The following is a 25,141-nucleotide window of genomic DNA, read 5'->3' as shown; positions in this document are numbered from 1 at the left end:
TACATAATCAAGTAGAAATTTTGGTGACATTTCTCCTTTTATGACATTATTGTGTCTTTCAACCTTGTGAAACCTAGAAAACAGGGAATAAGTTTTGAACTCAGTCCCATCTTTGTTTCTCCATGGCCTACAACCACATCAGTAGGATGTCTTCAGGAGTTAAATCAGTGTCTAACTTTGGGGCGCAATCAAGAGCAGGGGACACGTAATTTAGGGACCTCAAAGGACTCTCTGACTAATGACTCAAAGATACATGGTATACTGTAGCAATTTAGGGCCACTTGTTATCCTTACCAGTGCCATCACTGTGCAAATCATTTACAAGGATGGGCAGTTCCTGTTGTATTTGCCTGTTCTGCAATTTTAGACAAGAGCTCAATGGCTTGAAAGGACAGGGGTCTCCACATAGTCTGAATGGCATTAATTGTCAATAATTGTGAATGCTACAATATCTATTCATGTCATTTTACAGAGTCTAACTTTGTTTTATTTCAGGAAAAAAAAAAGCTTAACCAATCAATCTTTGCTCAAGCTCTTAATTGTATAATTTGGGTAGTGATTTTATTGTTTTATTATTATTGAAGTAGAACTAGTTCTGGATCCTATCTGCTGCAATGCTTAACCTGCAATTAGCAATTGCTATTCTTGTGTTGTATACTGAACTTCTGACCCACTTAATGATTGTAGTTAAAATCTATTGGAATTTTTCAGTTTGTTCAGGGTTTGTCTCTTTATTTTCATATAGACTCCAACAACAGCACTCTGAGATTCTAATGATTTGTAACATGAAGGGAAACAGGTTTTGAGATATACATCCATTTAGCTTCTTCTAAAAGTTTCTTCATGAACTCAAAAGCTTTGACATTTTTTTTTAAGGACAAAGTTTAATTGGAACTAGCTTACAGTTTTGGAGGTTCAGTCCAGTATCATGAAGGTAGGAACATGGCAACATCCAGGCAGGCATGTTGCAGGAGTTCTACATTTTCTTTCTTTATTGGATATTTTCTTTATTTACATTTCAAATGTTATCCCCTTTCCCTATTTGGCCCACCTCCCAGGAAACCTGCTATCCCATCCTCCCTCCCCCTACTTCTATGAAAGTGTTCCCCCACCCTCCTACCCACTTCCCCTCCCACCCACCCACTTCCCCTCCCTGCTCTGTCATTTCCCTACACTGGGGCATTGAGCCTTCACAGGACCAAGGGACTCTCTTCCTATTGATGCCTGACAAGGCCATCCTTGAATACATATGGTGCTGGAGCCATGTGTTCCTCTATGTGTATTCTTTGGTTGGTGTACCAGGACATTTCAACTCATGTGAAATACATCGCTATTATTTTAAATGAACTTGTAGGTCTTTCAGGTACCTTTCTTAACCTATGAAACACTCAGAGATTAGTTATATTTTGCATATATGATGAAATTACTTTAATAAGGCAAGGTCCTTGGCCAACATTTCATGACAAATAGCAGTTGTGTGAATTACCTCCTTGGAGGAATTCTATGAAAATCTGCTATCCATGACAAATTGGTCTCGGTATAGAACAGATAAAGAAATGCTATAACAAGCATTTTAAAAGTTCAATGCATCATGGAAATATTCCATTATTATTCTCTGTATTTTTCAAAATAGCAATATCGAGAATAGAGACATGGCTTTTTCAAATACACTGACATTTTCTAGAAGTTGTCAATCTTTTTCACAGGCCATATTGGGTTTAAGCTAGAATAGTTCATACCCTTTCTTACTACTTTATGTTTTCTGTAATTTAATGATAGCTCCCTAGAAGTCTTCCTCATTTTTCATTCAGAGCCTTAGTGGGAGTGCACAAATTCTAGTTGTGCCTAAACATGCACAATTTCTTACACAGTTTATATTCTCAGAGGAAATTCCCAGTTATTTATATACATCAGTGCATCTATACCTTCAATGTTCTCTAGCCATGGAGAATTGCACACAGTGTTATCCAAGGCTAGAACCAGGTTAGTTCTTTTTACCTGAAGAATCCCTTTTCCATGCTGTACACCATTGCCACTGGCCCCTGGTATTTTAATGTATACCTCAAATTACGATATGCTTGTTCCTACTATCCACTAACACCCTAGTATTTTGCACATTAATAGATTACTAAAAAATCCTCTACTCAACATGTGGTCTCAGAACTCTATATACAACTCACATTTGCATGTACTACCCTGTCAGCAAAGCAGCTGTGGAGGTTCCTACCACAGAACATTGCATTCTTCAAAGAAAGGAATGGCCTTCTGGTAAGGCATAGGTACCCCAATAGTTTTTGCCAGAGCCTGATCAATACAGATGTGGATGCTCACAGCCAGCAATTAGACTGAGCATGGGACACTAAGGGAAGTGTTAGAAAAAGGACTGAAGGAGCTGAAGGGGATTGCAAATCAACTATTCTGATCCCCCAGAGCTCCCAGAGATTAAACCATCAACCAAAGAGTACACATGGAGGGACACATGGCTCCAGCCACAGATGTAGGACAGGATTGCCTTATCTGGCATCAGTGAGAGGGGAGGCCTTTGGTCCTTTTGAGGCTCCATGCCTCAGTATTGAGGGATGAGGTGGTGAGGCAGGAGTGGGTTGGTTTGTTAGGGAGCACCTTGATAGAGACAAGGGGAGAGGGAATGGGATAGGGGGTTTGCAGAGGGGAAACCAGGAAGGGGGACAACATTTGAAATGTAAATAAAGAAAATATCAAAAAACAAAACCGATAAATAAATAAATACATACATACATACATACAAACATACATACAGCACAAAAGTTGGCTTTACATCTATTTTTTCTCTCTAGGATCTCTAATTTGACACCAATCTTAACATATTTTCTTGAGTAACCCAGGCAGGTCCCATAATTTGCTTTTGTTCCATCTCGCAAGTCTTTTAGCAGATTTTTAAGTCTTTCATCTCCAGTAAAAGTAGTTCAGATGCAGAGCATTTAAGATTGGCACCTATTTCCTGAATAATGAATCTCTCTCTTCTTCTCTATTAAAGGTAAGTGCAGAGTGTCATCTCCCATCCTTTCTATTTATTCCAATCCTATTATGGAGCCCCCTAGCAAATACTGATGTGCTCTTCACGTGGCTTGGCAGTTCTACTAAATCACCATACCAGTCTTCTTTCTTAACTTTTTGTGAGCATGTTTCTTGATAAACCAATGAAATAAGCATCAAACAGGGTCTACTTTATGTCCAAATTCATCAGTAAAGCCTCTCTTTTCTTAAATTTTGTTTCAACTTCTGGTATTTATGAGAGCCTTGCCTGGTGAAAACCAACTGTCAATGGTATTTATGAGCCAGTTTGTTGGACACTGATTTTCCTCAGAATACCTTGGATTATGCAGCACTTTTCTTTAAAACGGATGGGTTGTTACATCACTCAGTTTCCCCACAGAAAATCTGATTTATTGTCTCACAGCCTCATGAGCTAGGTTGTTAGATACATTAAATCTGCCCCAATTCATGTAGGTCAGATGCAGAGCATCCAAGATTGGCACCTATTTCCTTAATGATGAACTTTCCCTTCTTCTCTATTAAAGGTAAGTACAGATTGTCACCCCCCATAATTCTATTTATTCCCATCCTTTATGGAGCCTCCTAGTGAGTACTGATGTGTTTTGTCTTCTCTTTCCCTTACACTCAGCTGTAAGAAATGGAAAGCAAACACCTCCATTTTATCACCTATGTCTTCTACTTTTCTGGCTAATTTTTAAAGTTCCTCCTTTAGGCAGTTTTATGGGTGATTTTTTTGTTTGTTTGTTTTGTTTTTTTGTTTTTGTTTTTTGTTTGTTTGTTTGTTTATACAGAAAGCTCTGGCTACTTAGTGGGTCTTACTGATGAGAGTAGGGCGATGAAACCAATGCTACAGTCAGCATACGATCCTGCCACACAGTGACTAATTTTCAGAAGTTGTATATATTTCTTCATCATCAGTCTTTTGGACCACGTCCTCATAATCATGTGGCAAAACTCATTAATTAAGCATATTTGTCACTCTATACTTCATAGAATGAGATTGTCAAACAGACTCTTCTCTTGAGTACTACACATTCAGGCAAAGGGTCTTAATAGCATGTCTCTTTACCCAGAAGAAGAATAATGCAATATACAACCCAGCAAATTTATATGCACTTCCATAACACATAGAGAAATGATATTATCTCTTTGTATATTCTAACATTGGCCAGTAATTTAATGGCTAATTTCTGCATGTTTTTTTCTCTTTTATATTTTGGAATCAAATACTAATTTGTAATATATTTGCATTCAACATTTGCATTTGAATAATATTGCAATTCTGATTTCATGTTGAGTTGTTCTCAGCATGAATGAATGATTTGTGGAGGTAATATATAAAATAGGTTAACTGGTTATATTTAGTTAATTTACCCATATATGTAAACATAATGTCATATACCAAAAATACAGTTTTATTTAAAATCATAAAGATGTTCACTACTATAAATCATCTTTATGTAGTTACTTTATAGATAATAAAAGCTGGCTTTTCATTGATGCAGAGGCAAGGTATCAAAGTGAATTGGTACATAAATAAGTGTAGTTTGTTTTCTACTGCAACAAGAGAAACAGACTAGAAAATTTTGAGGCTCACTTCTTTTTATTTGTAACTTCTATTTGTTAAATTATCTTTTTCTTACTTTAATAGTGTTGCTATCTTTCTTATTCAAAAGTTACTTCCTTCTCTTTTTTGTCTTTCCTACATAAAAACTTTTCTTTGCCCAACCTCTGAATTTTCTCAGATTGTCAGCTATAACTTGTAGGCCTTGCCTTGATATATCTACTACTCTTTTTGAATGGATGCATGAATGAGTGTCTGAGTGAATGAATGACAAGTGATTCTAGTATGAATTCCTTGCTGGTTTCCTAGATGTGTGGGATGACTATGTCCTAGGAGAAGCTCCAACTGCTTCTGTGTATAGCTTGTTTCTATTGTTGAGTCTGCCCCATAAGAATGAATACATTTTCCAGGTTCTTAAAATTAATTTTCCTTTCTTAGAACAAGAAATAATAGTGGGTTTGTCTGAGGATTAAATGTGGTAATTCATATGAAGTTCTTAATGAAATACCTGAGTTACACAACATAATTAAAGAGCATTGCAATGATTATTCTAAAGCTGGTCTTTCACTGATTTATGAACATAAAATATGATCATAATTAAACAGAGTATGCTGAAGTACAGTTTTTGGAGAAGCTACTCTTAAACAAAGGAAATATTTCTTAGCCCTCACATCCATGAGCACATGAAAGCTTTGAGGATAATATTGATAACAAATAATAGTTTCAAGGAGCTAATTGCAATTTTTTGTTGTTCTCTAAAAAGAACATGTTTACCTCAGAAAGATTTTCATGCTTATCAAAATGAAAGGAGTGAAGAAATATAGCTGTTTAACATAGAAACCAGTGTGATATTAAACTATTAGAACACCTTGCAATGCATTAGATTATTATAATGACATGCTACATGCATTAGAATATTATAATGACTTCCTGCAATGTCTATTTGCTTCTTATTCTTTTTGCATACATTTCAATATGACCTTGATGTTTATGCTCTCCTTTACCCACCCACCCCCAGTCCTTACCCAGCACCTCCCAACCAAATCCACTCCTCCTCCATTTCCCTTCAGAAAAAAGCAGGCTTCCCAGGAATATTTTCTCGAACTGCTGGAAAATGGGGTGGAAAGCAAATTCCTCGAAACTTGGTAGAAAAGGTTCTAACACTTTTTACTTATTCATAAACAGCAAAAGGCAAATAAATGTTGAAAGGGCCAGCACTCTTTAACACACAATCTCCTCACTAACCATTCTGGTCTGGCAGGTGTAGCCTGGTTTCTGGCAGCACACAGGTAAATGAGAGTAGATATTTCTTGAGCCTTGGCAGTGGAGGCTTTGTTGTCTGAGCAGTGGGTGTCCACATGAGCATCAGCGCACAGTGGTACCCATGCAGATTATTTCTCTGCACAATGTTGTCTCCGCTGAGCCCACGGTTATGGAGCAATTTTTGCCATGCTAGACCGGAATTTTTAAGCTACATTCAGCCAATTATAACTAGGGCATTCCACACATTACTTCATGGGCTTCCTTATCATTTGCATACACATGAGATCTCTATGGCCTGGTTTTCATAGTTATCTAGGGCCACAAGCACGGTCCATGGGTTGCTTTACTGCAGGCTCCTGCAGTGGGCATGAGTTGTTCTTTATCACTTGTGTCCACTGTCCAAGGCTTGGTTTTCATGGCTATCTGTGGCCACAGGAAGTGCAGCTACTGGGAGTGCAGCTACTGTAATCTCAGGGCTGAGGCTGTGGGAAGCATCAGTAAAAATGCCCTCAGAGGCCATGTGTTCTTTACAAATATCAACCAAACTTGGCATATGAAGCAGAAATAAGACTAGGCACATGCCCTCAAATTAAAGATGGAAAGGGCAACCTAGCAGGAGACAAATGGCTCCCAAATCAGAAAGAGTCGGAGATAGCCCTTCCTCCCACAGTTAGGAGTCCAAAACGAGAGCCAAGCTACACAACCATAACATATTAGCACAAGGCCTAGGTCAGAACCATAAAGCCTCCCTTATTTTTGATTCAGTTTCTATAAGCCCCTATGAGTCCAAGTTAGTTAATTCTGTATGTTTTTCTTCTGGTGTCCTTGACACCTCTGGCTCCTATAATTCTTTCTTTCCCTCTTCTGCAGGATTCTCCAAATTCTCCCCAATTTTTGGCTATGGGTCTCTGCATCTGTTTCCATCAGTTGATGAAGACTCTATGATGACAATTATGTGAGGCCTGCCAGTATAGCAATGTATCATTAGTAAACATTTTATTTATTTATTTTTCTTTTCTGATAACATTTGGTTCTATCCTAGGTTTCTCTGTCATCCAGCTTCTAGTTCATGTTTGTCTTAAGGTTTCCATTCCTGTGAAGAGACATCACAACCAAGTCAACTCTTATAAAAATGTTATCTTGGTGGACTTTTGTTTGATGCATAAGAAGTGTCTTTCCCCATCTCTTTTAAATAAGTTTAGTTGAAAGTTGATTTTGTTAGATATTAGATGGTTACATCAGCCTGTGTACTGGCTGGCTTTGTGTGTCAACTTCACCAGGCTGGAGTTATCACAGAGGAAGGAGCTTCAGTTGAGGAAATGCCTCCATGAAATCCAGCTACTGGGCGTTTTCTCAATTAGTGATCAAGGGGGGAGGGCCCCTTGTGGGTGGTGCCATCCCTAGGCTTGGTAGTCTTGGGTTTTATAAGAGAGCAGGCTGAGCAAGCCAGGGGAAGCAAGCCAGTAAGAAACATCTCTCCAGCTCCTGCTTCCTGAGCTGTGTGAGTTCTAGTCCTGACTTCCTTGGGTGATGAACATTAGTATGGAAGTGTAAACTGAATAAACCCTTTTCTCCCCAACTTACTTCTTGGTCATGATATTTGTGCAGGAATAGAAACCCTGACTAAGACAGTCTGTTTCTTGTGTCCATTTGCTTGAAAAAAATATCTTACCCCAGTCGGAACCAGCCCCATGCGACCTTGGGCACAAACTTGGCGGACTGTCCCCGGAGGACTCTCCACTCAGCAGGCACCCTTGCACACCCAGGATCTTGGGATCACTGGTGAGTGGAACACAACATTTGTTCCGAAACAAACAGGAGTGGCCTACCAGAGGCTGGGAATTTTTTCCAGTCTATGCTAACCCTGGGTGCAAATTCATCGGACTGTCCCAGAGGACTCTCCACACAGGCACCCTAGCACACCCAGGATCTTAGAATCACTGAGGAGAATCAGCCTCTAGAGAGGGCTCTGCCCCCAGGACCAAGGTGAGAGCACAATCTTGTATCCCGGGTCTCTCAGAGACAAGTATGAGCAGGAGAGCACACTGGCCACAGAAGCAGCAGAGCTTCTTGAACAGGGTCTCTTCACCCTTCCTCCTCAGCCAGGAGGCAGATCTGAGCTCCAGACCTCTGTGTACCTTCCCTGTAATAGGAGGGCTTGCCTGCAGAGAGTGCTCTGAACACTGGGACTCAGGAGAGAGTTGGACTCCCAGGAGGGCTGACAGAGGCTAACAGAATCACAGGAGGAACAAGCTCCAGCCAGAGACAGCTAGAATATCTAACACCAGAGATTGCCAGATGGTGAAAGGCAAGCCTAAGAATCCTACCAACAGAAACCAAGACCACTCAGAATCATCAGAACCCAGTATGGCCACCATAGCATCTCCTGGATACTCCAACACACCCAAAAAGCAAGATTCAGATTTAAAATCATATCTCATGATGCTGACAGAGGATTTTAAGAAGAGCATTAATAACTCACTTAAAGAAATACAGTAGAACACTGTTAACAGGTAGAAGACCTTAAAGAGGAAGCACAAAAATACCTCAAAAAGTTACAGGAAAACACTGCTAAACAGGTAGAAGTCCTTAAAGAAAAAAAAATCCCTTAAAGAATTACAGGAAAACACAACCAAACAGGTGATGGAATGGAACAAAACCATATAAGATCTAAAAAGGGAAGAAGAAACAATAAAGAAAACTTAAAGGGAGACAACTCTGGAGATAGAAACCCTAGGAAAGAAATCAGGAAACATAGTTGGAAGCATCAGCAACAGAATAAAAGAGATGGAAGAGAAAATCTCAGTTTCAGAAGATTCCATAGAAAACATGGACACAACAATCAAAGAAAATGCAAAATGCAAAAAGATCCTAACTCAAAACATACAGGAAATCCAAAACACAATGAGAAGACCAAACCTAAAGATTATAGGTATAGATGAGAAGGAAGATTTTCAACTTAAAGGGCCAGTAAATATCTTCAAGAAAGGTATAGAAGAAAACTTCCCCAACCTAAAGAAAGATATGCCCATGAACATACAAGAAGCCTACAGAAATCCAAATAGAGTGGACCAGAAAGGAAATTCTTCCCAACAAAATAATCAGAACAACAACTGCACTAAATAAAGATAGGATATTAAAAGCAGTAAGGGAAAAAGATCAAGTAACATATAAAGGCAGACCTATTAGAATTATACCAGACTTCTCACCAGAGACTATGAAAGCCAAAAGATCCTGGACAGAGGTTATACAGACACTAAGAGAACACAACTGCCAGCCCATGCTACTATATCCAGCAAACTCTCAATTACCATAGATGGAGAAACCAATGTATTCCATTACAACACCAAATTCACACAATAACTTTCCATGAATCCAGCCCATCAAAGGATAATAAAGGGGGAACTACAACACAAGGAGGAAAATTATGCCCCAGAAAAAGCAAGAAAGTAATCCTTCAACAAAGCTAAAAGAAGATATATCCCCAAGAACAGAATCCCAAATCTAACAACAAAAATAAGAGGAAGTAACTATTACTTTTCCCTAATATCTCTGTATATCAGTGGACTCAATTCCCCAATAAAAACACATGGACTAACAGACTGGCTACATAAGTAGGACCCAACATTTTGCTGCATACAGGAAACCCACCTCAGGGAAAAAGACAGACACTACTTCAGTAAAAGGCTAGAAAACAATTTTCCAAGCAAATGGTCCAAAGAAACAAGCTGGAGAGCCATTCTAATATCAAATAAAATCAACTTCAATGCAAAGATATCAAAAAAGACAAGGAGGGGCACTTCATACTCATCAAAGGTAAAATCTTCCAAGATGAACACTCAATTCTGAATATCTATGCTCCAAATGCAGCCACATTCATTAAAGAACCTCTAGTATAGCTCAAACCACACATTGCATGTCATAAAATAATAGTGGGAGACTTTAACACTTCATTCTCATCAATGGAAAGATCCTGGAAACATAAACTAAACCGAGACAAATTGAAACTAACTGAAGTTATGAAACAAATGGATTTAACAGATACCTACAGAACATTTTATCCTAAAACAAAAGGATATACCCCCTTCTCAGCACCTCATGGGACCTTCTCCAAAATTGATCATATAATTGATCACAAAACAGGCCTCAACAGATACAAAAATATTGAAATTATCCCATGCATCCTATCAGATCACCACGGACTAAGGATCTTCAATAACAACATAAATAATAGAAACAGTCACATGAAAGCTGCACAACACTCTACTCAATGATACCTTGGTCAAGGAAGAAATAAAGAAAGAAATTAAAGACTTTTTAGAGTTTAATGAAAATGAAGCCACAACATACCCAAACTTATGGGACACAATGACAGCATTCCTGAGAGGAAAACTCATAGCTCTGAGTGCTGCAAAAAAGAAACTAGAGAGAGCATATATTAGCAGCTTGACAGCACACCTAAAAGAGCCAGAACAAAAGGAAGCAAATTCACCCAAGAGGAGTAGAAGGGAGGAAATAATCAAACTCAGGGCTGAAATTAACCAAGTGGAAACAAAAAGAACTATACAAAGAATCAACCAAACCTGCAGCTGGTTTTTTGAGAAAATCAATAATATAGAAAAACTCTTACCCAGGCTAACTAGAGGGCACAGGGACATTATCCTAATTAACAAAATCAGAAATGGAAAGGGAGATTGATATAACAACAGAGTGAAGAAATCCAAAATATCATCAGATCCTTCTAAAAAGTCTATACTCAACATAACTGGAAAATCTGCATGAAATGGACAATTCCCTAGATAGATATCAGTTTCCAAATCAAATCAGGATCACATTAATTATTAAATAAGTCGCATTTTCCCTAAAGAAATAGAAGCAATCAATAATCATTTCCAAACCAAAAATAGCCCAGGACCTGATGGGTTTACTACAGAGTTCTATCAGACCTTCAAAGAGGACTTAATTCCAATTCCTCTCAAAATATTCCACGAAATAGAACCAGAAGGTACTCTACCCAATTCATTATATAAAGCCACAATCACTCTGACACCTAAAACACATAAGGATCCAACAAAGAAAGAGAACTTCAGACAAAAAAACAAAAACAAAAACAAAAAACAAACAAACAAACAAAAAAACAACTCAAATATTCTTGGCAACTGAATCCAAGAAAACATCAAAACGATCATTCATCATGATCAAGTAGGCTTCATCCCAGGCATGCAGGGATGGTTTAATATACAGAAATCCATCAACATAATCCACTATATACACAAACTCAAAGACAAAAACTACATGATCCTCTGCTTAGATGCTGAGAGAACATTTGACAAAATCCAGCACCCATTCATTGTAAAGTCTTGGAAAGATCAGGAATTCAAGGCCCATAGCTAAACATAATAAAATCAATATACAGCAAACCAGGAGCCAACAACAAACTACATGAAGAGAAACTTGAAGCAATCCCACTAAAATCAGGGACTAGACAAGGCTGCCCACTTTCTCCCTACTTATTCAATATAGCACTTGAAATCCTAGCCAGAGCAATTACACAACAAAAGGAGATAAAGGTGATACAAATTGGAAAAGAAGAAGTCAAAATATCACTATTTACAGATGATATGATAGTATATATAAGTGACGCTAAAAATTTCACCAGAGAACTCCTAAATCTGATAAACAGCTTCAGTGAAGTAGCTGGATATAAAATTAACTCAAACAAATCAATGGACTTTCTCTACACAAAGGATAAACAGGCTGAGAAAGAAATTAGGGAAACAGCACCCTTCACAATAGTCACAAATAATATAAAATACCTTGGTGTGACTCTAAGGAAGTAAAAGAACTTCAAGTCTCTGAAGAAAGAAAACAAAAAAGATCTCAGAAGATGGAACTATCACCCATGCTCATAAGTTGGCAGGATCAATATAGTAAAAATGGCTATGTTGCAGAAAGCAATCTACAGATTCAATACAATCCCCATCAAAATTCCAACTTAATTCTTCACCAATTTTGAAAAGGGCATCTTGCAAATTCTTCTGGAATAATGAAAAACATAGAATAGCAAAAACTATTCTCAACAGTAAAAGAAACTCTGGTGGAATCTCCATGCCTGATTTCAAGTTGTACTACAGAGCAATTGTGATAAAAATTGCATGGCACTGGTACAGCAACAGACAGATAGGTCAGTGGAATAGAATTGAAGACCCAGAAATGAACCCACAAACTTATGTTCACTTGATCTTTGACAAAGGAGCTAAAACCATCCAGTGGAAAAAAGACAGCATTTTCAACAAATGGTGCTGGCTCAACTGGTGGTCATCATGTAGAAGAATGCAATTTGATCCATTTTTATCTCCTTGTACAGAGCTCAAGTCTAAGTGGATCAAGGAATTCCACATGAAACCAGTGACAATAAAACTTATAGAGTAGAAAGTGGGGAGAAGCCTCAAAGATATGGGCACAGGGGAAAAATTCCTGAGCAGAACAGCAATGGCTGTTCAAGAATCAACAAATGGTACCTCATAAAATGGCAAAGCTTCTGTAAGGCAAAGGACACTGTCCATAAGACAAAAAGTTCACCAACAGATTGGGAAAAGATTTTTCCTAATCCTAAATCTGGTAGGGGACTAATACCCAATATATACAAAGAACTCTGGAAAATAAAATAACCCCATTAAAAAATGGGATACAGAGCTAAACAAAGAATTCTCAACTGAGGAATATGAATGGCTGAGAAGCACTTGAAGAAATGTTCAATATCCTTAATCATCATCATCAGGGAAATGCCAATCAAAACAACCCTGAGATTCCACCTCACACCAGTCAGCATGGCTAAGATCAAAAATTCAGGTGACAGCAGATGCTGGTGAGGTTTTGGAGAAAGAGGAACCCTCCTCCATTGCTGGTGGGATTGCAAGCATGTACAACCACTCTGGAATCAGTCTGGCAGTTCCTCATCAAATTCAACATAGCACTACTGGAAGATCCAGCAATAAGTCTCCTGGGTATATACCCAGGAGATGTTCCAACTTGTAATAAAGACACATGCTCCACTATGTTCATAGCACCCTTATTTATAATTAGCCAGAAGCTAGAAAGAACCCAGATGTCCCTCAACAGAGGAATGGATAAAGAAACTATGGTACATTTACACAGTGGAGTACTAAGCAGCTACTTAAAGCAATGAATTCATGAAATTCCTAGAGAAAGGGATGGATGTGTAGGACATCATCCTGAGTGAGGTAACCCAATCACAAAAGAACACACATGATATGCACTCACTGATAAGTGGATATTAGTCGCGAAGCTCAGAATACCCAAGATACAATTTGCAAAACACATGAAACTCAAGAAGAAGGAAGACCAAAGTGTGGATATTTCATTCCTCCTTAGAATGGAGAACAAAATACCCATGGAGGGAGTTACAAAGTTTTGAGGTGAGTCAGAAGGAAGGACCATCCAGAGACTGCCCCACCCGGGGATCCATCTCATAAACAGCCACCAAATGCAGACACTATTGCATATGCCAGCAAGATTTTGCTGACAGGATTTTGATAATAGCTGTCTCTTGTGAGGCTTTGCCAGTGCCAGGCAGATACAGAAGTGGATGCTCACAGTCATCTATTGAATGGAACACAGGGCTTCCAAATGGAAAAGCTAAAGAAATTCAAGGAGCTGAAGACTCTGCAACCCTATAGGAGGAACAACAATATGAACTAATCAGTAAACCCCAGAGCTCTTGTCTCTAGCTGCATATGTAGCAGAAGATGGTGGAGGCGGAGATGCCCTTGGTCTTGCGAAGATTATATGCCCCAGTTCAGAGGAATGAAGCAGGAGTGAATGGGTTGTGCCACAGGGCACTGGGAGGGTATAGGGGACTTTCTGGATAGCATTTGAAATGTAAATGAAGAAAATATCTAATTAAAAAAATAAGGAAAATGTTTTCCTGCCCTTAACTCTGAGGTAACATCTATCTTTGATAACTAAGTGCTTTTAGAGTGTGCATAAAAATGTACCCTGTTAGCCTGTGTCTATTTATTGGGAAATTGAGTTCTTTAATGTTGAGATGTATTAATGACAAATGATTGTGAATTTCTGATATTTCGATTTGGGATTGGTGTTGATAGTGTGTGTGTGTGTGTGTGTGTGTGTGTGTGTGTGTGTGTAAGCTTCACTTCTTTAGCTTTTCCTTTTGTGAGATTATGTATTTTCTATGTTTTCATGAGTGTAATTAGCCTCCTTGGGATGGAGTTTTCCTTGCAGTACTTTTTGTAGGGTTGGATTTATGATAGATATTTAAATTTCATTTCTTATGGAATATTTTGTTTTGTTAATCTATGGTGATTGAAAGTCTTGCTGGCTTTAGTAGTCTGGGCTAACATCTGTAGTCTACAAGTCCAGGTCCTTCTGGATTTTTATATCTCCTTTGTAATTCTAATACTTCTGCATTTATATATTACCTGACAGTTTTCCCTTGTAGTTATTAAAATTCTTCCTTTGTTGTGTATATTTAGTGTTTTATTTATTATGTTATGTGGAAAACTTACTTTCTGATCCAAACTATTTGGTGTTCTGTTAGCTTCTTGAACCTTTCAATGTTCACTTAAGGTTAAGAAGTTTTTCTTCAATGACTTTGCTTAAATATATACATATTTTTAATTTGGTCTTTGAACTGGGATTATTTTCCTTTTTTCTATTCCTATTATTCTTAGGCTTGATATTTTCATAGTGTCCCAGATTTCCTCCATGTTCTGTATTAGGAATTCTTAAAACTGAACATTTTTGACTGATGTATCAATTTTTTTTATTGTATCTGCCCTATCACTCTTTCATATAGTATTCTGTTGGTGATACTCTTATCTGTATTTCCTATTAACATACCTAGATTTTCCATCTCTGTCATTTTCTCAGTTTGTATTTTTTCTATTTATGTTTTCTGTTTGTTTACAAATTTCACAACATTTTCACTGTCTAAACTCTTTTTTTTTTCTGGGAGCATATTTTATTTCTTTTAATTAACTTTTATTTATTTACATCTTAAATCTTATCCCACCCTCCCAATCCTCCGTTTCCAAAGATCTTCACACTATTTCCCCCTCCCTCCTGTGAGATGGTGCCCACTTCTGCAACATTCCCCTTCTCTGGGGCATCAAGTCTACAGAATTAAGCACATACTCACCTACTGTGACTAGACAAGACAGTCAGTCCTCTTCATCATATGTACCAGGGGCCTCTAACCAGATCATGTATGCTCTTTGTTTGGTGGCTTAGTCTCTGGGAGCTCACAGTGGTCTAGGTGAGTTGATAGTGTAACTCTTCTTATGCTATTGGCATCCCCTTCAGTTCCTTCGATTCTTCCCCTAACTCTCCTATAGAGAATCACAACCTCAGTCTAATGGTTGGCTTGGAGTATCTGTATCTGTCTCAGTCAGCTGCTGGTTGAGACTCTCAGAGGACAGCCATGGTAGACTCCTGTCTGCAAGCACAACAATACATCAGCAATAGGATCAATGTTTGGTACCCAAGTAAAGGATGGATCTCAAGCTGTGCCACAAATTGTTTGCTATTCCTTCTGTCTCTGTTTCATTTTTGTCCCTGTATTTCTTCTAGACAGGAATAATTTTGGGTCAAAAAAATTTGAAGGTGTGTTGGTGTCACCTTCTTTTCACTGGAGTTTGTACTCTTCAGTTTCTTTCTCCTCACTCTTAGGCATTTCAGCTAAGGTCACCCACAATGAGTTGTGAAAGCCTTTCACATCTTGGGTTTCTAGGACTTTCTAGAATTTCCCTCCATCTCCTAACCCTGGAAGCTCTTTTTTTTTTTTTCAATTTTTTATTAGGTATTTAGCTCATTTACATTTCCAATGCTATACCAAAAGTCCCCCATATCCACCCACCCCCCACTCCCCTGCCCACCCACTCCCCCTTTTTGGCCCTGGTGTTCCCCTGTACTGGGGCATATAAAGTTTGCAAGTCCAATGGGCCTCTCTTTCCAGTGATGGCCGACTAGGCCATCTTTTGATATATATGCAACTAGAGTCAAGAGCTCCGGGGTACTGGTTAGTTCATAATGTTGTTCCACCTATAGGGTTGCAGATCCCTTACCTCCTTGGCTACTTTCTCTAGCTCCTCCATTGGGAGCCCTATGATCCATCCATTAGCTGACTGTGAGCATCCATTTCTGTGTTTGCTAGGCCCCAGCGTAGTCTCACAAGAGACAGCTACATCTGGGTCCTTTCAATAAAATCTTGCTAGTGTATGCAATGGTGTCAGCGTTTGGATGCTGATTATGGGGTGGATCCCTGGATATGGCAGTCTCTACATGGTCCATCCTTCCATCTCAGCTCCAAACTTTGTCTCTGTAACTCCTTCCATGGGTGTTTTGTTCCCAAATCTAAGGAGGGGCATAGTGTCCACAGTTCAGTCTTCATTCTTCTTGAGTTTCATGTGTTTAGCAAATTATATCTTATATCTTGGGTATCCTAGGTTTGGGGCTAATATCCACTTATCAGTGAGTACATATTGTGTGAGTTTCTTTGTGAATGTGTTACCTCACTCAAGATGATGCCCTCCAGGTCCATCCATTTGGCTAGGAATTTCATAAATTCATTCTTTTTAATAGCTGAGTAGTACTCCATTGTGTAGATGTACCACATTTTCTGTATCCATTCCTCTGTTGAGGGGCATCTGGGTTCTTTCCAGCTTCTGGCTATTATAAATAAGGCTGCTATGAACATAGTGGAGCATGTGTCCTTCTTACCAGTTGGGGCATCTTCTGGATATATGCCCAGGAGAGGTATTGCTGGATCCTCCGGTAGTACTATGTCCAATTTTCTGAGGAACCGCCAGACTGATTTCCAGAGTGGTTGTACAAGCCTGCACTCCCACCAACAATGGAGGAGTGTTCCTCTTTCTCCACATCCACGCCAGCATCTGCTGTCACCTGAATTTTTGATCTTAGCCATTCTGACTGGTGTGAGGTGGAATCTCAGGGTTGTTTTGATTTGCATTTCCCTGATGATTAAGGATGTTGAACATTTTTTCAGGTGCTTCTCTGCCATTCGGTATTCCTCAGGTGAGAATTCTTTGTTCAGTTCTGAGCCCCATTTTTTAATGGGGTTATTTTATTTTCTGAAGTCCACCTTCTTGAGTTCTTTATATATGTTGGATATTAGTCCCCTATCTGATTTAGGATAGGTAAAGATCCTTTCCCAATCTGTTGGTGGTCTTTTTGTCTTATTGACGGTGTCTTTTGCCTTGCAAAAACTTTGGAGTTTCATTAGGTCCCATTTGTCAATTCTCGATCTTACAGCACAAGCCATTGCTGTTCTGTTCAGGAATTTTTCCCCTGTGCCCATATCTTCAAGGCTTTTTCCCACTTTCTCCTCTATAAGTTTCAGTGTCTCTGGTTTTATGTGAAGTTCCTTGATCCACTTAGATTTGACCTTAGTACAAGGAGATAAGTATGGATCAATTCGCATTCTTCTACACGATAACAACCAGTTGTGCCAGCACCAATTGTTGAAAATGCTGTCTTTCTTCCACTGGATGGTTTTAGCTCCCTTGTCGAAGATCAAGTGACCATAGGTGTGTGGGTTCATTTCTGGGTCTTCAATTCTATTCCATTGGTCTACTTGTCTGTCTCTATACCAGTACCATGCATTTTTTATCACAATTGCTCTGTAGTAAAGCTTTAGGTCTGGCATGGTGATTCCGCCAGAAGTTCTTTTATCCTTGAGAAGACTTTTTGCTATCCTAGGTTTTTTGTTATTCCAGACAAATTTGCAAATTGCTTCTTCCAATTCGTTGAAGAATTGAGTTGGAATTTTGATGGGGATTGCATTGAATCTGTAGATTGCTTTTGGCAAGATAGCCATTTTTACAATGTTGATCCTGCCAATCCATGAGCATGGGAGATCTTTCCATGTTCTGAGATCTTCTTTAATTTCTTTCTTCAGAGATTTGAAGTTTTTATCATACAGATCTTTCACTTCCTTAGTTAGAGTCACGCAAGGATATTTTATATTATTTGTGACTATTGAGAAGGGTGTTGTTTCCCTAATTTCTTTCTCAGCCTGTTTATTCTTTGTATAGAGAAAGGCCATTGACTTGTTTGAGTTTATTTTATATCCAGCTACTTCACCGAAGCTGTTTATCAGGTTTAGGAGTTCTCTGGTAGAATTTTTAGGGTCACTTATATATACTATCATATCATCTGCAAAAAGTGATATTTTGACTTCCTCTTTTCCAATTTGTATCCCCTTGATCTCCTTTTGTTGTCGAATTGCTCTGGCTAATACTTCAAGTACTATGTTGAAAAGGTAGGGAGAAAGTGGGCAGCCTTGTCTAGTCCCTGATTTTAGTGGGATTGCTTCCAGCTTCTCTCCATTTACTTTGATGTTGGCTACTGGTTTGCTGTAGATTGCTTTTATCATGTTTAGGTATGGGCCTTGAATTCCTGATCTTTCCAAAACTTTTATCATGAATGGGTGTTGGATCTTGTCAAATGCTTTTTCTGCATCTAACGAGATGATCATGTTGTTTTTGTCTTTGAGTTTGTTTATATAATGGATTACATTGATGGATTTTCGTATATTAAACCATCCCTGCATCCCTGGAATAAAACCTAATTGGTCAGGATGGATGATTGCTTTAATGTGTTCTTGGATTCGGTTAGCGAGAATTTTATTGAGGATTTTTGCATCGATATTCATAAGAGAAATTGGTCTGAAGTTCTCTATCTTTGTTGGGTCTTTCTGTGGTTTAGGTATCAGAGTAATAGTGGCTTCATAAAATGAGTTGGGTAGAGTACCTTCTACTTCTATTTTGTGAATAGTTTGTGCAGAACTGGAATTAGATCTTCTTTGAAGGTCTGATAGAACTCTGCACTAAACCCATCTGGTCCTGGGCTTTTTTTGGTTGGGAGACTATTAATAACTGCTTCTATTTCTTTAGGTGATATGGGACTGTTTAGATGATCAACTTGATCCTGATTCAACTTTGGTACCTGGTATCTGTCCAGAAATTTGTCCATTTCGTCCAGGTTTTCCAGTTTTGTTGAGTATAGCCTTTTGTAGAAGGATCTGATGGTGTTTTGGATTTCTTCAGGATCTGTTGTTCTGTCTCCCTTTTCATTTCTGATTTTGTTAATTAGGATTTTGTCCCTGTGCCCTTTAGTGAGTCTAGCTAAGGGTTTATCTATCTTGTTGATTTTCTCAAAGAACCAACTCCTCGTTTGGTTAATTCTTTGAATAGTTCTTGTTTCCACTTGGTTGATTTCACCCCTGAGTTTGATTATTTCCTGCCGTCTACTCCTCTTGGGTGAATTTGCTTCCTTTTTTTCTAGGGCTTTTAGATGTGTTGTCAAGCTACTAGTATGTGAAGCTCTTATATCCATCGATTCTCATGGCTATCTGGACTTCTCTTTTGTCTCCTGCCCTCTTTGGCCCTTCCTTCTCCCCTGTCCTACACAGGATTTTTCCTCCATTTTCCTCTTGTGATTATTTTCTCCCTTCTAAGTGGGATTGAAGCATCCTTACTTGGGTGTTCCTTTTTATATGACTTCTTTAGGTTTATGGAGTGAATCATGGGTATTCAGTAATTTTTGACTAATATCCACTTATCAGTAAGTACATAACATGCATGTCCTCTGGGGTCAGGATTATATCACTCAGGATAATATCTTCTAGTAACATCCATTTGCCTGAAAAATTCATGATGTCCTCGTTTTTAATAGCTGAATAGAATCACACTGTGTAAATGAACCATATTTTCTGCAGCCATTATTCAGTTGAGAGACATCTGAATTGCTTTTAGTTCTGGGCTTTTATGAATATGGCTGCTATAAGCATAGTGGACCACTTGTTCTTTATGGATGGTGGAGCATCTTTATGATATATGCCAAGGAACTCTATAGCTGGTCTTCAGGTAGTTCTATTTCCAATTCTCTGAGCAACCTCCAAATTGATTTCCAGAGTGTTTTTATCAATATGCAATCCCACCAGCAATGGCGGAATGTTTTCCTTTCTACACATCCTTGCCAGCATGTGCTATCACTTCAATTTTTGATCATACCCATGCTGATTGGTTTAAGATGGAATCTCAGGGTTGTTTTGATTTACATCTCCCTGATGACTAAGGATGTTAAACATTTTTTTTATTACTTGGAAATTTTGCAATCCCATCAGCCCTCCCACAGTTCCTCATACCATTCTTTCTCAACCCTGTCTCCAAGAGGATGCCTCCATCACTAGGCCTCCCCACTCCCAAGGGCCTCAAATCTCTGGAGGGTTAGGTATATCTTCTTCCACTGAGGCCAGAGTAGGAACTCCTTTGCTGAATATGTCAGGGGCCTCTGACAAGAGTTGGTATGCTGCCTGGTTGTTAGCTCACTGTCTGAGAGAGCTCATGGTTGCTGGTTAGTTGAGACTGCTGGTCTTCCTATGGGGTCTCCTTCCTCCTCAGCTTCTTCCAGCCTTTCCCTAATTCAAGAACAGAAGTTCCAGATTTCAGTTTAATTGTTGAGAGTAAGTATCTGCATCTGTCTTACTCATCTGCTTGTTGGGCCTCTCAGAGGATTGCCATGTGAGGCTCCTGCCTGTAAGATCACAATATCATCAGTAATAGTGTCAAGCCGTAGAGCCTTCCCTTGAGATGGATCCAAAGTTGAATCAGTCAGTGGACTACGTTCCTCAGTTTCTTCTCCATTTTTGTCCCCACAGTTCTTTTAGACAGGTCAGAGCTTCCATGGTGGGATGGCAACCCCATGCTTCCAATTGATGTTGTGTCTCTCTACTGGAGGTAGATTCTATGAATAATCTCTCCCCACTCTTGTGCATTTCATCTAAGGTCCCTTCTTTTGAGTCCTGAGAGTCTCTCACCTCCCTATTCTCTCATACTTTCTAGAGGGTCCCTTCAGTTCCCACCCATGAGAGGCTGCATATTTGCATTCATTCTGCTGGCCCTTAAGGTTTCTCTCTTGTCTACCACCTCCACACATACCTAATCAGGTTTCCCTATGCCCCTCCTCCTCCCCTCTCTCCCACTGATTCCTCCTTTTCTCTGCCTCCAATGATTGTTTTCTTCTTCCTCCTAAGTAGGATTTAAACATTCTCAGTTGGGCTCTTCTGAATGTTAACCTTCTTGAGTTCTGTGGATTGTATCCTAGGTATTCTGTTCTTTTTTGGCTAATAGCCACTTATTAGTCAGCACATATCATGCATGTCATTTTGGGTCTGAGTTACTCAGGATGATATTTTCTAGTTTCTTCAATTAGCCTGCAAAACTCATGATGACTGTTTCCTTGGAAAACTTTTTACCAGCCCTCTGCTCACAGGTAGTGCATGTCTTTGTTGCTGATGTGTGTTTCTTGTATGCAGCAAAATGCTGGATCCTATGTATCCAGTCTCTTACCTTGTATCTTTTTTTTTTTTTTTTTTTTTTTTTTGAGGAATTTTGATGTTGCGAGATAACTAAGAAAAATAATTGTTAGATCCTGTTATTTTTGTTGTTGGAGGTGATGATATGTGTTAATGATTCTCTTGGGTTTGTTGTGAAATGACTAATTTCTTGTGGTTTGGGGGGGTGTAGTTTACCCCCTTGTGTTGTATTTTTCATTCTAGTATCCTCTGTAGGGCTGAGTTAGAAGAAATATATTGCTTGTATTTGATTTTGTTGTAAATTTGTTTTTGTTTTGCTTGTTTGTTTACAGTTTTGTTCACTTCCTTCATCTGTTCTGATCCCCACCCCCCTTCCTTGGCTTTCTTAAAAAAAAATCCCCTTATTGTTTTTGTTTTCTTGAATCTCTCTAAGGATTTTATTCAATTCATCTTTAAGGGCCTCCGTCATATTCATAACATTGGTTTTCATGTGTGTGTGTTTCTGTGTTTCTGTGTTTCAGCTGTGTTAGACTATGAAGGACTTGACCTAGTGGGATAGCTGAGTTTTGGTGGTACTGCATTGCCCTGGCTATTGTTAATTGTTCTTTCACTGATCTGTATGAATGTGGGTTTGTGATAATTTAGGTTTAGTTTCCTAATTTCTGAGTAAGTCTTAATTGGATGGATGTATTTTCCCTTGGCTTCTGTTTCCATTCAGGTCTTCTTGCCAGAGTTGTCTATGCTTCTGGTGATCAAATAGCTCTTATTCCTTAGGGTGTTTTTACTGATGTTTTGGAGGTCTGTATTACCTCTGAGGTTTGGGGTAGAGGCATGTCCTATTTGGTCTGAATTGTGCAACATCACTTGGCCTGTGTGGTTTAGGGTATTGTAGTCTCTGGTAAAGCAGGGTATTTCTGATATTCTGGGTACTTGTGTGGCCTCTGGGTTTCCAGGTACAAGCATGACTTCTGGTAGAGCAAAGGGCTGCTTGGTTCCAGTTATCTAACTGGCCTTTGATAACAGAATTGTGGGCTAGAATATTGAGCAATGGGAAAGACTGCTGTTGGGGATCTGGGAACAATCTGGAAAGTCATTTGATATCTGTGGTGGGGTTGTTGGCTTCTAGCCTTAGGTAGAGCAGTGTGTTTCTGAAGAAGTCACTTCCATCAATGTTTAGAGCATCAGTTCCCCCTGGATATGTGAATGTAAAATGGTGACTTAAAAGCATTGGTATTTTAATATATTTAAAATACAATGGAAGTTTAACAACTTTTTGAAAATTTGAAATCTTATTTTGTCATGATATAAACTTTTAGCAGCCTAATTTTTTTCTAAATGATAAAAGAAAGGGCATATATCTAGGTAGACGAGGCAGAGGGGAGGACCTGGGAAGAATTCACAGAGAAGAAACCATAATCTGAACATAGTGTATGAAAAAAATCTATTTTCAATAAAAGGAGATAATGTGAAAAAAGGCAAAAACAAAAAGACAAAAGAAAAAACTCATTTTCTAATGTGGTTTAGGCAGGGCTTTAGGGATTTTTTATTAAATGATCATGATATAAAACAAATTAAAGGAATAGAAATAAAACTTTGGGGTAGTTGGAACAATCATATTTAAATTACTTAAAGAATATTTTAATCATTTAAAGATTACATGTTTAAGACAAACTCTTCTGTATTTTCTTTAAAAATTATAATTTATTAATAAATACTTATAGTGTCTGTATGTGTGTGTGCATGCACGGATGTATAAGCACAAATGCATTATGAGCTCTTTTATGATTGTTGGCAGTATGCACCTATGAACATAAAATTCAGAAGACGACTTGTCTGGTTTTTCTTACCATATGTGTTTCTGTGATGGAACTCAGGTTGTTAGGCATGGTAGCAAGTATCTATACTTGCTGAGCCATCCTGTTGGCCCAGAAAAAGTTTCTTTGATTCTAAGCTAAAGAAGTTGATATAATTATGCTGAAGTTGCCATTCAATCAATATATGTAGGCAGATATAATAGATAAAAATGATTGTTAAGGTATACAGTAAAAAAACAAAAAACCAAAACAAAACAAACAAACAAACAAAAAAAAACCCCCTGACGTTTCAATAAGAAAATGTCATTTATTGTATATACAATGGTTTCATTTTTTTATTCTCAAAATTTTCTTTTCTTTTCCTAACTTATGAAGACTGATATAGAAATCTGGAATCAGATAGGAATGGGTAACTTCTTAAATAGTAAAGAATGTTGTTGATCTTACCATAATCATTACAGAAATTCTCATATATGAAGTCTTTAATTATAAACATTTTACTGGAGACTTAGCAATATTTTGTTTCCTTTTTTCCTTTTTATGTTTCCCTCTACAGAAAGCTGACCTTGCAGTTGCTCCACTGGCTATTACCTATGTTCGTGAGAAGGTCATCGACTTTTCAAAGCCGTTTATGACTCTTGGAATAAGTATTTTGTACCGCAAGCCCAATGGTACAAACCCAGGCGTCTTCTCCTTCCTGAATCCTCTCTCCCCTGATATCTGGATGTATATTCTGCTGGCTTACTTGGGTGTCAGTTGTGTGCTCTTTGTCATAGCCAGGTAACATGCTCACTTTTGTGATTTTTTTGGCAATTGTTACCTCTTTTTTCTAACTAATAATTGTCAAAAGTCACAATCTCCTTTCTTGTCTTTCTTTCTCCTGGGGTGCTGAAGACTACCAAACTTCTAAGAATCACATGAGTAGGCTGCCTTTTGGGGCAGAAAGCATGCTGGTTGTGTCAGTAAGCTGCAAATGTGGTAGGAAGTATTTTTCTCTTTTTAACCAAACTCTAAAAGGAGTCCAAATAGTTAAAATTTAGTTTTCTTCTTCTTTATTTGAGATTATAATTATGTCGCAAGATTCATACTTTTATGGCTGCCATAATGACACTGAAGCCCATTATATTTTTTAGATTATATATTTTATGGAAAAATAATTATAATTTTAGATGTAAACATCTATGTTGATAGAAATTTTCATAATCTATGACTATATGCATTTATGTGCCCCATAGTCAATGTTAAATAAGAAATCATATTTTTTCAGTTTTATTATTAATATGCTTTTGAAAATCGTTGTCCTCTTTTAAAATTTTATGGTAAAGTCAATGCACTTTTCCTAGTAGTAGAGTTTACTAGTTTTTTATTTAGATAAACAATAAAATAAAGTGTGTATAACATATTTTATATATTTATCATTTTACTTAACTAGTTTAATGTTGAGATTTGACAACTTAAGACCACTATAATTTGCATTTATTTCTATTAAGCAGCCATACAGCAATTGAAATTGTATAGTAGAGCCTCTTAAAGGTTTTACTTTTTGTAGTTTTTTATTCTTCCTCAAAATTAGAATTTAGAGTTTGAAATACACAACCTTTTAATTTCTGCTTTTCTGTGATCAATGAATAAGAATCAAAAAGATCGTTTGTATTACCTTTGGATAAATATTTGTTCAGTTACTACAACAAGCCACTCTACTTCATAAGTATTCAGAGAATTAAGATTGGGTGTTTGTAGAATTAGTGCAGCCCTATAACACTTTCCACCTAGAACACAGAACAACCATTCTTTTGTGTCTTCACATGAACCTACTCTGTATAAATAAAGCCTAGAAGAAAGGCATCTAACACTGTCCTGAGGAAGCATAAAGGAACCAGTTATGTTAAAAACAGTACTACTTAGCTTGGAACATATGATCTAGACTCTTGAATTCATTTTCCAGCTTCAGATATATTAACTAATAAAAGACGTGTTGTTTAAATATCAGATTTTTCCAGCTGTTCAAAATATTTTTATAACTCTCAGTTTTTGGAAAATGGAAATGTTAATTTGACGTGTTACCTTTATTGATTAAATAGATAA

General features: G+C 38.0%; 1 protein-coding gene across 15 annotated transcripts in view; it reads left to right on the top strand.

Annotated features, from left to right (window-relative positions):
• The window catches only part of Grik2 (glutamate receptor, ionotropic, kainate 2 (beta 2)), a 696,482-nt gene that overhangs the window by 493,586 nt on the left and 177,755 nt on the right, over positions 1-25,141 (top strand). For all 15 annotated transcript variants that reach the window (XR_001779464.2, XR_003948597.1, XR_001779465.2 and 12 more), the window contains one exon: positions 23,613-23,836. Coding sequence is in view for 12 of the 15 variants with exons in the window: in NM_001111268.3 (NP_001104738.2) it covers positions 23,613-23,836 (224 nt within the window). In the remaining 3 variants the exon portion in view is untranslated. The remainder of the gene's footprint in view (positions 1-23,612; positions 23,837-25,141) is intronic.

The sequence above is a fragment of the Mus musculus genome, chromosome 10 (genome assembly GCF_000001635.26).
Source record: "Mus musculus strain C57BL/6J chromosome 10, GRCm38.p6 C57BL/6J".
Classification (NCBI taxonomy): Eukaryota; Metazoa; Chordata; class Mammalia; order Rodentia; family Muridae; genus Mus; species Mus musculus.
Note: the sequence above shows the minus strand (reverse complement) of the source record. Positions and strands in the feature narration are given on the sequence as shown.